This window comes from Fusarium oxysporum, chromosome 1 (genome assembly GCF_000149955.1).
Source record: "Fusarium oxysporum f. sp. lycopersici 4287 chromosome 1, whole genome shotgun sequence".
In the NCBI taxonomy this organism is placed as follows: Eukaryota; Fungi; Ascomycota; class Sordariomycetes; order Hypocreales; family Nectriaceae; genus Fusarium; species Fusarium oxysporum.
The window spans coordinates 6,198,568-6,214,940 of NC_030986.1; the positions used below are offsets into that span (position 1 = coordinate 6,198,568).

Sequence of the window (16,373 nt, forward strand, 5' to 3'; positions counted from 1 at the left end):
CTGGAGCAAAAGACGTGCTGAGCTAGCTAGGTACAGGGAAACCCCGCTTCCTTCACCATCCAGCATACCAATGGCACAAAAGGTGCTGTATTTCTCAAGCCCGTCACCCGTCAGCGGGTTCGGGGGCAATCTATTGTCGAACTTTTTCCACCGACCAGAATTCTCTCGCGCATCACTACATCTGCCGACGCAGTCCACAATCTCCAGTAACCAAGTTGTAGCTCGTAGTCGACTGTCGCGGCGGCAGGGAAAAACCTCGGGAAGGAATCAGAGGCCGACGGTGCGGCTTGCCTTCAAAGGAGAAAAACCCATCGCAATCGGCGTCGTTGATCGGGAGGATGTCGCTACCGATGCCATGGGCATCGTCCTCCGATATCTAAGGCGTTCTGGTTCTGAGGTGCCGCCATTAGATCCGACAAAGGTGTTGTCAGAGAAGGCGAACTCTCCAAAATTCCTTCTCTGAAAACTGCTGTTAGGGAGCCGATAGCATCCCCGCAGTTTTGTGTGGTCGCGTGGCCTGCAGAAAATCCCGCTCCTAACACGGCACTAACAGTGCGTGCCAAGAAAGAATTTTTACAGGGGAGAGTTTGGCCTTATGGCGTCAAAGAAGATGCACCTCCCGTGCAGGGTAGGCGCCCAGGACGCGGAGACCCACGGCACGTCGCTCGCCCAGATCTCGCAGGCTGGCCGCTGGAACCAGAGCGTGCTCTGCCAGGCCTATCTTACGCATCTACCGCGCCAGTTCATGCGTATTGTCGCCGGCTTCTCGGCGTCACCCGGGGACTACTTCCTCGCGCGTGCGGCCCACGAGCCCCCGTACGTCTTACAAAAGCAGCTCTGGCCGTGGATCGAGGAGTGGGAGCCTCGCTTTGAGGCTCGCGCGCGCCGGCAATGCTGGGCAGAAGGTGGCCTCGACGACGACGACCTAGCCGCCGACGGCTTCCTTAAGCTTATGCGGCGCCTGCGCATAGTACTGTTACAGGACCTGGCTGTATTACAGCCTCGCTATTTGTCGCTACCCTTCTTCGCCTACGCCCCTTTTAACGGGCCCGAATGGGATGAGTTCGCCGTCGCCGTTCGCTCTGACGCGGTAGGGGCTACGGAGCCGTTAAGCCTGCTCGTACAATGCGCGCTGCCAGAGCTTAGCGGTGTGTTAGAGAGCACACGCGAGGCCGTCTTACAGAATAGCCAGCGGCTGGCCATCCGGCTAGAGGCCCAGCTAGAAGGAATTCAGGACGGCCTCGATGCCCTCCTCCAAGGCAAGGTCCATGTCACCTTTACCGGCCACTTTAGAGCCGGGCCAGCAGTGTCGCTGGCGCCGGCGCCGCCGTCGACAGCCCCTACCTTGAACTTCAATACGGCTCCGGCTCCGGCTCCGGCTCCAGAGCCTCCAGTACCAGGTATGCCCGTCGTTGCAGCCCTGGCCAAGGTCTTTACAGTGCGGGATGTCTGGAAGGAATGGAAGGAAGGGATTGCAGGTCAGCCGGCCATACGGGTGCTAGAAGAGACGTGGGGAAGCCGCTGGCGCCCGGGGAACGGGATCAGGGTGCAGTTCTGTCGCCGGAAGGTGACCTGGGACGAGCTCTTACGCGCCGGCCGGAGCTTGAACCGGCTCGTCGACAAGCTCAAACAGCGCCGCCGGCGGGGCCAGGGTCAGGGCCGGATACGGGTACAGGTAGGGAACCCCGTGCCCGATGACCCAGGCCCGGGACCAAGGCCGACTCGGGGCCAGGGCCATCGGGGGCGCTGGGCTCGGCTAGGGAGGAGGCGGACCGCCCCTCGTCGACGGTAAGCTGGCCGTTAGGTAGGATCTTTATATATTTATAGCAATAACTAGTCTGTATCTATCTATCTATCTAGAAGGCGTATTCTTTTATTAATTCTTTTTTTTCTTTTTTTTTTTTTTAAAAATATTAAGGAGCAGCAGGATCAGCGCATTGCTATGTCGTAGTCCTTGCAGCGAAGCCTGGCCCCCCAGCCGCTGCACATGCAAATATCTCAGCGCCCGCTCATCTATATAGCATCGCTCTTGAACCAAACGGACCGCCAGAGCGTAGCAGTCCTCCAGCCCTGGAATTGCATCGATTTGGCTCCTAACCGTCGAGATATTCGCGTGCGCGGCGCCGGGCACTTATCAGATGGTAGTTGTGTAATCACATACGATTTCCCGAAATTACTCCGCAAAACGACCCCACGATAAGTTCTGCTTATCATGTAACGTTACGTTATTTTATTTGGGAAGTAAATAACTATAGGATAGGTTGTTTTTAAGTGCACAGTATACTGGGATACTCGCTTGTCTGGGACACTCGCTTATCAACCACGTTATAAAGTTGGCTATATATAAGAGTATAGCCTAGGGAGTCTTGCCGCAGTAACTAACGAGCTAGGGTATCCTCTTGACTCTTTCCAGGAGCAGTACGCCATTTCTGGAAGGACAGACCCCAGGTAATGACCTGTGTGACCTGTCACGGCTCGCAGTTTTACAAGACAAAAAATCTCAGCGTTGCTCTGTTGTCAACCGAATGTTAAGCCAATAGGCCCCTGCGAGTTTAGATCAGCTGAAACAATTAATTCAGGAAACTCTGTCCGCCAATGTGTCTAGACTATCGATCCAGTGACAGCGTCTGAGGATCGGATCACGTTTGTCAGCTTTTATTAGCCTAAACAGTCTAAAGGGAGCCTTTCACTAACAGCTTAAAGCGTGCCTTGCCTTAATTTTATTGAATTTTCTATTCCAAGCCTTTTTCTAGATAAGTCATATCATAAATAAACTTGCCTGGCTGTTGGTCCAGCAAGGTAATCCACATAAACGACTTCAAAATGTCTTGCATTTCTTTCCAACTACTTACCCAGCATTTATCAGCCTGCTTTCGCAGACCGTCCCTTATCCATACTTCGTCTGATGTGCTGAACAATGAAAGAGCTCCAGTCATTAAGAGCCAAATCATCAGCTGAGAAGATATCCCATCGACAAGCTCGAGGCCCAGTACGCAGTTTTTGTAGATAGTAGGAAAGCAATGGTAAGGGAGTTTGATATCTTGCCACTGCAGTAACACATGGTAAGAAAAGGCCAATAGCCCATGTCGTATAGCTTCATTGATCGAGCCGGCAGTGAAGTCCATGCGCAGCAGGCGATACATTACCGCAGTCATCGTTTCATGGGATAGTCTGCGGGCGTATTAACCGCTGAGTCTGCGTCTCAATATTCACTAGCACACAAAATCTTCTCATAATTCGCCAAGCTGTCGCCAAACTGCTGTCCAAGCTTTCAGAAATCTCAATGTACTCTTGGGAACTCATCTTGTCGTCCCAAACTCGCAGTAGATTATGGGAATAATCCGGAACCGGCTGTGAAGGCTGACTGAAGAACACATGGCCCGCACCCATTGTGCGTCGCGATGCTAAGATCGCACCTACGAAGGATCAGTATTTCTAGCCGATGGCTATAAGTTGTTGGTATAGTTTACCTCAACATCCCTACTTCAAGGGCTTTGCCCCTGAACACATATATACCTCCTCTCAGATCCACCATTTTATGAAGGCCTTGCATATGCTGCTTTGATGTCTGATAATCCCCATCGAAATGTGCAGCTTCAGCAAGCTTCAAGACCACACTGATTGTAGAGTCGGAAACTTTTAGTTCTTCATCTTCCCCTAGAAGCCTTTACTTCAGAAGTGTCAGGCCTTTCTGGAAGTGAAGCAACGCCGCTAAATTGATGATACTCTCCAGATGGCGAAGAACCCTGTCAATGAAGTTTTCCACTGCGAACGCCGTTATGTGTAGACCAACAACGTCTCGTGCAGTGGGGTAATGTCCCTCATTGTTCTCTTCCTGAAGGCCAATCGCCACTTTTAGAGGGAAGATAACCTTTCTTGCGAATGGTGTAACTTAGTTCATGTCAGTAAGCCGGAGGTTTCTTGGAAGCCTGAGTTACGAACCTTTAGCTATGTTTAAAAGCATCGGCAGCTCTATATCAGCAGCAAACTCGACGTAAGACAAATCCGAGCCGACAGGGCTAGGTATTAGTGAAGTATACAAGCTGCCCACTTCTTCCGGTTTAATTTCATGAAAGTAATGACGGCAGGGGGCCAACGCACGGACGAAAAGTGTGTAATTCAATAAATTACAGGCAGTCCTTGGTACAGTAATAAGTAGGGTGGAGAAAGGAAGCATGAGAGAGATGTTGGGCGTAGGTCTACCGGGTGTAATAAACTTGTATGTGTGCCCTTTCCGTACAGAGTATATCGCATCCCAGGCCGTAATTCAACCCCATAATCTTGTTAAGATTATACTAATTATTCTTGTGGCATAAAATGATTATCTTCAATAAGCGCTACCGCGTATCCGTATAGGCGGATGTCGCACTGAGCGTGCTTAAAGGGTTAGAGTGAATATCATGAGCAGCAGCAAAATGTGTTGATTGATTGTTCTTCGTTATCTCTTGTGCGGGGAATTCCATCCCGCAGAGTTACTTAAAGCATATAGCTAGATTACTAATGCCTACCCTGCGACAGCGGAGAACTATGTCGAGAGTCCATGGCTGAAATGCGGGGCGGGGCCAATCAAAGCATTCCACGTGCCGCTCCTTGTGAACGGCGATACGGATACTACAGGCGACACGGCTCAATATTACCGGTAGCTCATATCCTCTTCTGACGATCCGGTGTTATCTACGTCTATAGACAGCTCGTCATATTCGCCAGACGTGGAATTATCAACGCTAAACGGCGGAAAGAACATAGCAGGTGCTGGCAATGGGACTGGCGTTAATCTCGTGATACGCCCCGACAGATACTCAATCTCGATAGACGGCGATTGCTCGGTTACTTTTGTTTCTAAACCGCCAGGGATAGGACATGAGGTCAACGTCACCGCCCTTTGATCAATGGCCCCTTTTATGCTTTCGTTGGGTCTCCTAGTCTGAGGCTTGGAAGCCTGTGGGAGGATATCTTGTTTGGGCCGCTTTGTATCGACAACTACAATAAAGTGATCATCGGGGAGAACGCCGCCAAGTCCGCAGGGTTCTAAAGGTTGCTGTTGCGACACGTACTGCTGCTGATCGTCGTTCCAAATCAGATCCAGCTCGATGTCGCTGGCTTGTTCACAGTCATTGTTTATCATACCCGGTTCTCTATGATCACCCTCATGCGTGGAAGAAGTCATCTGATGTAGACCCTGGCCTCGATCTGTCAATGGCCTATAGCTGACGGAGGACCCAGATGTTGTTCGTCGATGAGAATGAACCAAGTATGACTGCTGAGAATCCTTCCGATTTTGGCTACTCAAGGGCGTGCGAATGGTTGGTGATACATCAACTGGATCAGCCGATAAATCGGTGCAGAAAGGTACGTCGCTGTAGTATGTAATAGCACCTTCGCGGCGTTGCAATTTGCCAGCCGACCCTCCACAGTCATTCAAGCCTAAGTCCCTCGCCAGGGTTATCGTCGTCCACGGCTATAGCCGAGCAAACCGACGCATGCTGTGAAGTGTTCGCATCTGATGATCCCTCCCGAACAAACAGTGGCTTGTAACGGAAACTTTCAACTCGAGCGTAAAACTGCGGATCAAATGCAGACACATTCTTATTTAAACCTCTGGATTGGGATTCATTGCTAATGAACGGGCTCGTCTTCTGATGCTCACGTGTCTTTTCCGAACCATCGATATTATTGACAGGAGGACTTTCTTGCGAATGGTAGATAGAGATGCGGCTACTGAACTTGGTATCTTTAGATCCGCCTTGCCATCGGATTTTATGCCCGTCAGTAGATAGCTGAAACCTAGTGCTGATTTCTAATACGGCGGAGCGAACGAAGTCAGGAGTTACGTTGATCAAGTGGAGCTGGGCCAAATTGTATAGCAGGTTCAGAGACACCCAGCCTTCAGCGTCTAGGTGGATGTCCTGGATACTCTGCTGTCCAGGCAATATGTTGGGCGATAGTAGGTCCAAATGTCGGATATAGTTCATATTCTCAGACGGAATCTGAGCACGATCAGGGTCCAGATCACAAGGTCGCGTTGGTCGCTGTTTTGGAAGAAGCAGGAGTGGGGGAAATGGCTTGGTAGACGAGACCAAGCCTTTAACATTGCCTTCTGTCTCCATGTTGTCCTTTTCGGGATCAGAGGCCGATCCATGGGCACTTAAATGGCACTGATATTCCCAAGCGCGAGATTGTTGTTCTAGAGGGAGGAATCTGGCTTCCCGGATAGGCTCAGTTTCATGAGTGGGTGGTTGGTAGGCGGATGATGAGTCCGCCACCTGTTTATCTGCTACAACGCGCGCCATGATGAAGCTGCCACCTGGGCGCAGAGGCGACATTTTTGAGACATCGGCACTGTTACTTCTGCCTGTGAAGAACTGTTCAAGGCGACGAACAACAAGACTCTTCCGCTCCTCGTCTGTCATGATTACATGCTGTGGGTATAGCCCGTCAGGAACATCTCGTAGATAGTCCTCGACCTTGCCCTTTGATGATTCGGTTGAAGGCAAAATAGGGAGGTAAAATGGCGTTCTCGAAGATTCGCCACCGGCTGACATGGAGGCGTAAGCGGAGTCAGCCGGCCGGAGGCTGGAACCTGTAGAGGGAGCATGGCTGCGCTGAACTCCAGCTTTGGAATATATGTGATCGCGATTGTGGGGGGATATCCTTTTCTTTTTTTGCGATGATGACGCCTCTGGAGACCCCTCGTGATCCGCGGCAAGGTCTCTCAGTATGGTTTCGAGCTCTCTCTTTTTCTTTTGGGGCAGCCCATAAACCTTGATCTCAAACAGCTTGTCTTTATGAAGCAAGGCCGGACCTGGTTGCTTATAGCGCTTGAGCTCCTTCTTTAGTTGTTGAATCTCCAGCGTTAGGTCGTCGATGACGCTGCGGTAGTCGTCAGAGCTACTGCTGTGCGCCGTGATAGGACCAGGAGGGTCGACATGATGTCGAGTGTGCAAGTGTAGCTTCTCTGTATCCAATAAATCAGATTCTTCCCGGGAGGAGGAGAGATTAGCTACAGGTTTGCATTAGCCTCTTCTAAATTACTACAAGTTCGCTATAGGTAGTGCATACCATCTGCGGGATTGTTGTTGGCGGTCGTGTTGAGGCTTGAGTCGTTATGCCATTCTGGTGGATCGCTTAGCACTGTCTCACGACTGCCGCTGAAGGAATCGAGATGGAGAAAACAATCGGTTGGTGGTGGCGGGGTTTTCTCTGGATTGCTTTGATTTAAGGGCATTTTGGCCCCCGTGAGTAATGCAACGCGGAGCAAGACCCTAATAGGACTGCTTAATTGTCGGTGTCGCAAGAATTGCGAGTATAGGTTACATGATAGTAAGACTTTCACGGTTCAACGACTGTGAAATACGGTCGGGAGACGTCTAGCAACGGCCGAGTGCAGCGCTGACTTCAATTCAAGTAAGTCAAGTTCGGGGGTGTAACTTGATTACTTGAAATAAAATCGTCCGTGAACTTACTTAACTTGAATTGAATTGATATACTTGAATTGAAAGCGCTGACCTGAGGCCAGGATAAAGCTATTGGTACTCTCACGCCTCCCCTTCATCCCAGCCCATCAGGTCCCCACCAAAGCTGACGACCTCGCCCACAGTGATCGCTTGATGGCCTAGCCAATTCCGTAGGCACTGTATTTCCTCTATTATCTCAGGGCTTAAGCTGTGCCTTTGCGAGCTTATTGTCAACTTTGTGACACTAAACGTCCGCTCAGGATCGACAGACATAGCAGGAATTGCCAGGATGTCGAGGGCAAACTTGCTCAAACGTGGATATTCTTCTTGGTGTTCCTTCCACCATAGAATGGGGTTCAAGTTCTCTCGCCGGACTGGCCCTTGCCTCATATAAACTCCAAGCTCATCTTCTTCTTCCATCATGTACCGATCGTAGCTCTGCATCCACTGGTCGAATTGGCTGGGCTCGTCTTGCCGCATCGCTTTTCCTACCATGGTTCTCGCTGCCTCAGACTGCTCCTTACGGGGATACTGTTGTTCAAAGAATTCCCGGACACTGTTCTTAGCATCCCGTAGCCACACTAGTTGCTCGTGGCTAGTCCAGTTAGCCTCAAGCCAAGACACGTTCCAGCGCGGGTGTAGAATAACGGCAGCCGGGTAAAGTGGCGATTGGCCAAGTAGACTGTAATACTCGTCAAGTTTTGACCAACAGTTATTGATAGAGATTTGTATGCATCGTCGGTGGTCATCATCAAGGCTCTCAGCTTGCGAGAATGCACCGGTATATTCGTCTCGAGTGTGCTGTGGCAAGTGTTTCTCGCGTCCGCGACCTTGGTCAGCTCGTGGAGGACTACATCCTGCAAAAGTCTTAGTAAAATAGACATAAGAAGAGCGAATATGAACTGGAAAGCTGTACTCGTGGTTGCCGAGGCTCTGGCAATCTGTAGCTCATCAGCAGTGCCATCCGGGGGCGAGAATATCAGCTTTTGCTCCTCGAAGAAGTTGAGCAAATATTCCATTCCGATCATCACTTCCCACAAGGCGCCGTAACGGCCTTCTTTAGCCCAGCCCTGGCACCTCATGGTGATCTCGTAGAGTGGTTTTAGTAGACTCTGTATCTCCGCCAAGAGAAGCCAGTCCTGCTGTGAAAGATGATCTTGGACAGGCACCCGTTGTCGGGGCTCTGCTGCCTTCGTGTCGAGATATGTGATGAAATGGTCAATCTGCTCTCGTTTTCGAATTGCACGCTGGATCATCATAAACGTCGAATTCCATCTGGTTTCATTGTTCTGCATCAGTTCGAGATCGATGGCAGCTCGGTCCTCCTCAAAGAGGTGATAATCGTCTTCATCGCGCTGGCTGCATGCCAGAGATTTCATCAACTCTCGCCGTTGTGGAGAAGCCCTGACGAACCGGACGATGTTATGCAGCTTGCCCACTGCTCCCCGTTTCCGCCAAAGTCGAAGCTCACGCTCTTCAACTTGGAAAGCCGCCTCGGTGAAGGCTTCTCGCTCAAATGAGTCAGGATCTTCCCCCCAGAGGAACGCTCGAGCTGCAAGGTTGACAATATGCCCAAAGCACCGTGTTCGATTGTTTCTAATATCCTCCTCGGCCATCGCAGGAGAAAGTTGACGATAGAGGCTCGCCAAGCATGTGTCATTGGACGAGACATTATCGCAGACACCCGCGCCAATCCGATCTCGTATCCCGTACTCGCCGAAGATGTCATATATTGTCGTTGCTTGGTTATCTCCGGAATGAGCTCCCCACACACGGCGCAGGGCAAGAAGTCGCGATTGGACTTGATAGGAGGCGTCGAGATAGTGAGCGTGGAGGCCAAGGAAAGCGTACCGGTTTGGAAAAGTCCACATGTCAAAGCTAAAGCTAATCTTTGTGACTGCCTTCTCCAATTGACACGATATTGCTCCCTTCTTCACCTCGAATAATTTCCGCATGGTATCACGCACCGACTGCCGGCTCCACGGCACCTCTTTCGCCAATGACACATCGTGTAAGTCGAGCATTCGTCGCAAGTACGGATTCGACGGCGCCGTGAAAGGAAGATTGGCAGTAACGATCCAGCCGACCGTCAGCTCCTTCGCCTTATTAACATTGGATCTTGCAGTAGGAACCTCCAGGCAGCGCCGTTTCGAAGGGGGCTGACTGTCAGCGCGAGACGAATCTTCATACGCATTGCCGTCCGCCTCAGTGATCATATGTGACCTATATCCAGTAAGGCGCTGAAAAGGAATAAATGTCGGACTCATACGCATGTCATATACCTTCGGAGATGTTCAATTGGCGACGTGGCGTTTGTCGCGACGAACAACGAGCTCTTCCCGCGTTCATCACATTTCGAGCAAGCCCAGTAGGTCTGCAACGTCCGCAAATCAGGGCTGACTTCCGTGAGGAAGAATCCGTAGGCTTGAATCCAGCTCCACCGGCCTTTGCGGTTCTTGTTGGCAATATACTCCTCTGCTATATACCTCTTGCAGCCGATCTGAACCGTTGGGAGGTCAGCAAGAGTCGTTCTCCTAGATTTAGCCTTGATGGACGCAGCGTCAAGCTGCTGTTTTAGTGATTTGCGCTGACTGCTAATGCCCAGGAGCGTTTCTAGCGACTGCTGTTGTGCTGTCATAGCGGATCATTGGCGAACCGCGGATCGTGGATGCTTCTCACACAGATTTGGGTTCTGAGTCAGCTGCGACACGTCTCGAACACGCGGGCGAACAAAACAATAAATCCGCGACACCCCTACCATGTCCCTGGATCATCATTGGTGCAATCAGCTCTGGGCCACATTCCGGACCACATCAAATTCATTACCCTACACCTTGGGCCTGACGAACCCCGAAGGGCCTCGTCCAACTCTCCCCTGTAAAAATTCTTTCTTGGCACGCACTGTTAGTGCACTGTTAGGAGCGGGATTTTCTACGGGCTACTCGGCCACACAATACTGCGGGGACGCCATCGGCTCCCTAACAGCAGTTTTCAGAGAAGGAATTTTGGAGAGTTCACCTTCTCTGACAACACCTTTGTCGGATCTAATGGCGGCACCTCAGAACCAGAACGCCTTAGATATCGGAGGACGGTGCCCGTGGCATCGGTAGCGACATCCTCCCGATCAACGACGCCGATTGCGATGGGTTTTTCCCCTTTGAAGGCAAGCCGCACCGCCGGCCTCTGATTCCTTCCCAAGGTTTTTCCCTGCCGCCACGACAGTCGACTACGAGCTACAACTTGGTTACTGGAGATTGTGGACTGCGTCAGCAGATGTAGTGATGCGTGAGAGAATTCTGGTCGGTGGAAAAAGCTCGACAGTAGATTGCCCCCGAACCCGCTGACGGGTGACGGGCTTGAGAAATACAGCACCTTTTGTGCCATTGGTATGCTGGATGGTGAAGGAAGCGGGGTTTCCCTGTACCTAGCTAGCTCAGCACGTCTTTTGCTCCAGTAGGAGATCTGGCTTCGTTACAGCCACCCAGACGAAAAATATACAAACAAACAAACAAACAAACAAACGAAGGGCCTCGTCACTCCCAGGACCGTCGCACAGGAAAACCCATAAAATACAGTATTTCAAGTAAATCAAGTAAATCAAGTTTGAGGCATTATGAACTTACTTACTTGAAATATATAGGGCCGTCAACTTACTTGACTTACTTGAAATACTTGACTTGATACTTGAATTGAGGTCAGCGCTGGCCGAGTGTCCTGTAGAGCAACAAGGTGGGTTAGCAACATAAAAATAAATAAAAATTAAATAAAAAAACCACTCATAAATGAAACCAGATGTGGACAGGAATCGAGCTGTCGCAAAGCATCGCAAATAGGATCGTGGAATATGCAGTGGCCAGGCGAATGTGTTATGCTAGCTTTGGGGGAAAGCCCCGAAAGTCGTTGATATGCTTACCAAAACGAAATAAAGCTATAACCGGCGACAGCGAGTTGCAGATAATTTCCAGATTATAAAATTTTGCTTCATGTAAGGGTTGTTATAGTTGAGTCTTGTGCGGTTCGTTGGGCCGACGAAATGTCTGGAACTATCCGCCCAGGAGATTGCAAGATGAATCTGCTCTTCTGCGTGAAGGCTTGGCTGCTGAAAAGTGAGGCACTTTTGGTGTAGTCGCCAGGAGGTGATCCAGCAAGAGATGTCTTGGCTGCGATACGTTCTCAAGAACTTGGCTTATTTAGTAGCCGATGAACTCAAATAGAGATTGGGAAATTGTGTCTTGCTGAATGCTTCCCTGCAACTTGCCAAGTCAATAGTCCGGCCTAGGGGTTGTTGAAGCTGCTACGGTAGACAGTAAAAAGGTCGATGTACCTGGGGTTGAATACTGATAGTCGTATGTCGGCAATTAATCATAAAAATGATTGTGACAAGGAGTCGGTGTATCGTGAACGGTGCCGTGAGGAACGTACGAGAACGGGAAAGGATGTGAGATTGAGGAGACAGCAGGCCGAACGTTGCCAGCAGCGACGGGCTAACGGGTAGGCCACTCGTCAATTGTCCGTGTAGGCGTACTAGTGAAGGAAAAGCGGAGGACCCTGGTGACCCAAGAGCCCGGGTCCCCGATGTGCCGCGGACCTATCGTAGCGTTGAAGATACGTTCTGTACCTATGAAGTGCGCCGGAGCCCGACTCCGTCATCTTGAAGACTCCTCGCATGAAATAGTCCGGGGCAGCAGGTGGGATTGTCGTAGACGAAGCCATCGCCGCGGTTTGCGACTGCGTAAAGCGCAGATTGAGGCTTTGTTCTGCACTTGTTAAGGATTTGGGTGGAGATAGATTTATGCGATTGCGGCCAGGGAGAAGAAATGTCGCAGGGTAGGCATGATCTTTACGGTCTCAGGAAACAACTGCCTTAGTAATCCAGCTGTGTGCTTCACGTAATTCTGCGGGATGTAATACCCCGCACAAGTAACAACTCAAGAACAATTGATCAACACATTTGCTGCTGCTTAGCACATTCACTTTAACCCTTTAAGGTAAGTATCTCAGGGGCCAGAGGCCGGAAAAACAATGCAGCGAGATCTGGCGTTGTGGGTCTTGAGGAATAAATTTATTCATGCTTCCTTTCATTCAGTACCCTCCTCAGTGGTTGAAGCGGGCATCAACTTTGTAAGGGCCAAGAGACGTCGTATTAGCGACGACTCTGTCCATCAGCTACCAATGGATGTGGTCACCAAGGCGCTCGACGCCAGCGTCCCCGCCATGAGCAAGATCTTTGATTTTTTGCCTGTCCCCACTCTTGTCGTCTCACCGTCGTATCGCATACAGAGAGCCTCGGCTGGTTTGCTGGAGGCGTGGGGTCGCAAGCGTGAAGAACTTATCGATCAAGACCTCTTCGTCGCCCTCTACCAGGGCTCGCTGACCGAAAGATTCGATCGTATTCCCTTCGTCTACGCCATTGAGACTGCTCTTGCGGCCCGAGCTCTCCGTCTCTGCTATTCGGCCTATACTGCAAACGGTATTTCTTGGACTGCGCGCATTATGCCTGTCCACAGAGATGACGAACTGCTGTGCTTGATCTTGGAATGGGATAAGGCCGAACTCCACACTACAGTTGCCGATGGTGTAATGACACAAAGCTGGCTGCCCATTGATGATGCTTTCCGCATCCTGGTCCAAGCTGTCAAAGATTACGCTATCTTCCTTCTCGATACCCGCGGAAACGTAATGTCCTGGAATACTGGAGCCGAGCTAAACAAGGGTTACAAGAAGGAAGAAATCATCGGTAAGCACTTCTCGACTTTTTATAGCGAGGAAGATATCCGGTCTAGGAAGCCGGAAAGAGAACTCGAGATTTGCTTGCGTGAAGGTAGGGTGGAAGATGAAGGTTGGCGCTACCGTAAGGATGGCAGCCGGTTCTGGGCTAACGTCGTTATCACGGCCATATATAAGAATGACATCCACGTCGGCTTCGGCAAGGTTACCCGGAATCTCACTGAGCGAAAAGAGGCAGAACTGCGGCTAATTGCTGCTTATGAGGAGAGCACGAAGTTGAAGGATGATTTTCTAGCAAACATCAGTCACGAGATCCGTACGCCAATGCATGGTGTGCTCTCTGCTTGCTCCCTGCTTCTGGATAGCCGCCTAACCGAGGAGCAGCGGGAGACGGCTAATATGATTGACGAGTCTGGCCATGTCCTGTTACGGATTATCAATGACATCCTCGACTACTCCAAGATTGCAGCAGGCAGTTTTTCCATCGAGAATGACAAGGTTGATATCGCTAGTGTGGCCACATCGGTCGTCCATTCTGTGCAGGCCACTGTGCAACCGGGAGTGTCCCTGAGACTGAGCCTGTCACCAAACTTGCCAAAGTGGGCAGAAGGGGATCCTCTGAGGTGCCGCCAAGTTGTTGAGAATATTGTCAGCAATGCCGCAAAGTTTACCGAACAGGGGTACATTCTGGTGAGTGTATCGCTGGTCGCGGAAGACGTGGCCACTTATACAATCCTGACTGAGGTCTACGACACTGGACATGGCGTGACGCAAGACGACGCCCAGAAACTGTTCAAGCCATTCACGCAGCTCGATACTCCGCATCAGAAGCGTCGCCAAGGAACTGGTCTCGGACTGTCCATCGCAAAATCAATCGCTGAGCTGTTGGGTGGGAATATTGGATACAAACCTAACCCAGAACGGCAGGGCAGCATCTTTTGGTTTTCAGTCAAGCTTAAGAAGCTCAACAGCCTTCAGCAAATCCAAATCGTCGATGCTCTGCCAGTCCCTAGCAGCGACCTGTCGCGACAGGAGGTTTCACAGGGCGAGGATCTTGCGGAACAGCTGACTCAGCTGATGAAGATCTCACCGATGGCGCGGATCCTCGCGGCCGAGGATAACATTATCAATCAAAAAATCCTGGTCGAAATGCTGCATGGCTTCGGATTCCGGTACATAACAGTTGTCTCGGACGGCGCCCAGGCGGTCTCGACACTATCCGCGACGACCGATGCCTTTGATCTGATACTGATGGATATTAGTATGCCGGTCATGAATGGTTACGAGGCAACGGTGCGGATACGGAACAGTGGCATACGTCTACCCATAATCGCCATGACCGCTTACGCGTTAAAGGACGATATGGAGCGTTGTTTGGAGAAAGGCATGGATGACTACATCGCCAAGCCAATGAATAAGCAACTGTTAATGAAGAAGCTGCTAAAGTGGCTTATCCACCCGGGCGGTGCGGTGCTGGCCACCACTGCCCGAGGGCGACAGAAAATTCCGCCTTATCAGCATTTGACTTCCCAGCAGCAGTGTTGAAATCTGTCACGGCAGATTTGTGGACTGTGTCTTTGGCGGCGAAAGGGTCGCGTCTCTTGCAGTAATCTTTGAGGTTGGACACAATAGCTTTATAATTGTTGTTGGCTAGGAAAGGATCTTTTAGAACGCCTTTGTCTTTTCTTTGGGTGAGCGCTTATTAGTATACAGGATGACGACGATGGAGCTATTGGTACCACCGTCGCCACCATCGATAGCCCCTTTGTCTGAGTGACTGCAGTTCGGGACGGCATGCCTCTTAATCTGTCAGAAAGAGTCGTTTGAGGGAAGCCCCGTTTCTGGGCCGCTCGATTTCCGAGATGCCGTTGTCTGTGACATCTAGTATACAATCGACAATACCTGGAGTCATTCTAAAGACAATTCGCAAGGGTTGCTGCACGTATAATTCAGGTGAGGCTTCATGGTGGCCGACACGGGAAGAAGGCATCTACGGAAGTTTTACGCGAGGGATCTGTGACCATATTGCTTCTGTGGACAAAAACAGGCATCCTGATAACAAACAACACGGCTTTTCTGAATAATTCGAAAACATTTTTGATATACTTAGTGCCGTTTTTGATCAAATATCGCATAACGTATCATAAATGATAAGTGGGTGAATCAGTCAAGTGAGCGGATCAAAAATCTCTCAACCTTACATCCAACTATCTAATCAATTGATTATTAGCCACCTAATATGTCACAATCTAATAAAGAGTCTCAAATACTTCTTGCGCCTCATACCTATCAAATTGACCCAAAATTAAGTCTCCACCGCGCGCCGTAAAGCTCTACCAGATCTCATATACTACTCTTTATCGACGTCTGGATGGCATTACTGCTTGTCTCGATACTATCTCAAACGCACGCAGACTATCAGATCTAGAAGAACAGATCATAGTTCAGTATATTCTTAAGCTAGACTCACAAGGATTTTCTCCGCGATTGCGTGATGTTGAAGAAATGACGAAGCGACTGCTTGCTGATCGCGATGCATCGCCTGTCGGCAAGCCCTGGGCTATCAATTTCATCAGGCGGCAACCAGACCTTAGCACGCATTTCCAGCGGAGGTATGACTATCAGAGGGCCAAATGTGAGGATCCCACTATTATTCGCCACTGGATTAGGCTCGTACAGAACATAATCGCGAAGTATGGTATCCGATCAGATGATATCTATAACTTTGATGAGACCGGCTTTATAACGGTAAGGTCTCAAGCGGTATAGTTATCACACGGGCCGAGAGGCGTGGAAAGCCAAAATTAGTTTAGCCTGGAAATTAGTAGTAGGTTATAGTCATCTGAGCGATCAATGCAGAAGGCTAGGCGGTCTAGCCGCTTATTGTGGTTGCAGGTCAATATCACCTTGCCAATTGGTACCAAGAAAGCAACCTCCCGGTCGATTGGGCTATAAATGGCTGGACTGATAACGAGACGGGTCTCGAGTGGCTAAAGTACTTTGACCAATATACAACCAACCAAACAATTAGTCCCTAACGTCGTCTAATCCTGACATGGAAGCCACCAATCTATCGAATTTGAGAGATATTGCGACGGGAACAATATTATCACGCTTTGTATGCCGCCGTATTCTTCCCACCAGCCCTAGCCTCTCACGGATGCTGATGTGACCAACCTCATCACTCCTCCT

At 50.2% G+C, this 16,373-nt stretch overlaps 3 protein-coding genes across 3 annotated transcripts; 2 read left to right on the top strand and 1 right to left on the bottom strand.

The window, feature by feature from the left end:
• Positions 1 to 595: 595 nt before the first annotated feature.
• On the top strand, positions 596 to 1,880 carry FOXG_15042 (uncharacterized protein; the record flags this gene model as incomplete). The annotated part of the gene is made up of 1 exon (XM_018395119.1): positions 596 to 1,880. The coding sequence occupies one exon, from the start codon at positions 596 to 598 to the stop codon at positions 1,790 to 1,792; it is 1,197 nt and encodes a 398-aa protein (XP_018255581.1). The 3' UTR covers positions 1,793 to 1,880.
• Positions 1,881 to 4,633: 2,753 nt separating this feature from the next.
• FOXG_15043 (uncharacterized protein) lies at positions 4,634 to 7,225 on the bottom strand (the record flags this gene model as incomplete). Its single annotated transcript, XM_018395120.1, has 3 exons — positions 4,634 to 5,432; positions 5,479 to 7,000; positions 7,060 to 7,225. 3 exons carry the CDS (start codon positions 7,223 to 7,225, stop codon positions 4,634 to 4,636), a joined length of 2,487 nt encoding a protein of 828 aa, XP_018255582.1.
• Positions 7,226 to 12,534: 5,309 nt separating this feature from the next.
• FOXG_15045 (uncharacterized protein) lies at positions 12,535 to 15,427 on the top strand. Its single transcript, XM_018395121.1, has one exon. It carries the CDS (start codon positions 12,627 to 12,629, stop codon positions 14,724 to 14,726), a length of 2,100 nt encoding a protein of 699 aa, XP_018255583.1. The 5' UTR covers positions 12,535 to 12,626; the 3' UTR covers positions 14,727 to 15,427.
• Positions 15,428 to 16,373: the final 946 nt, after the last annotated feature.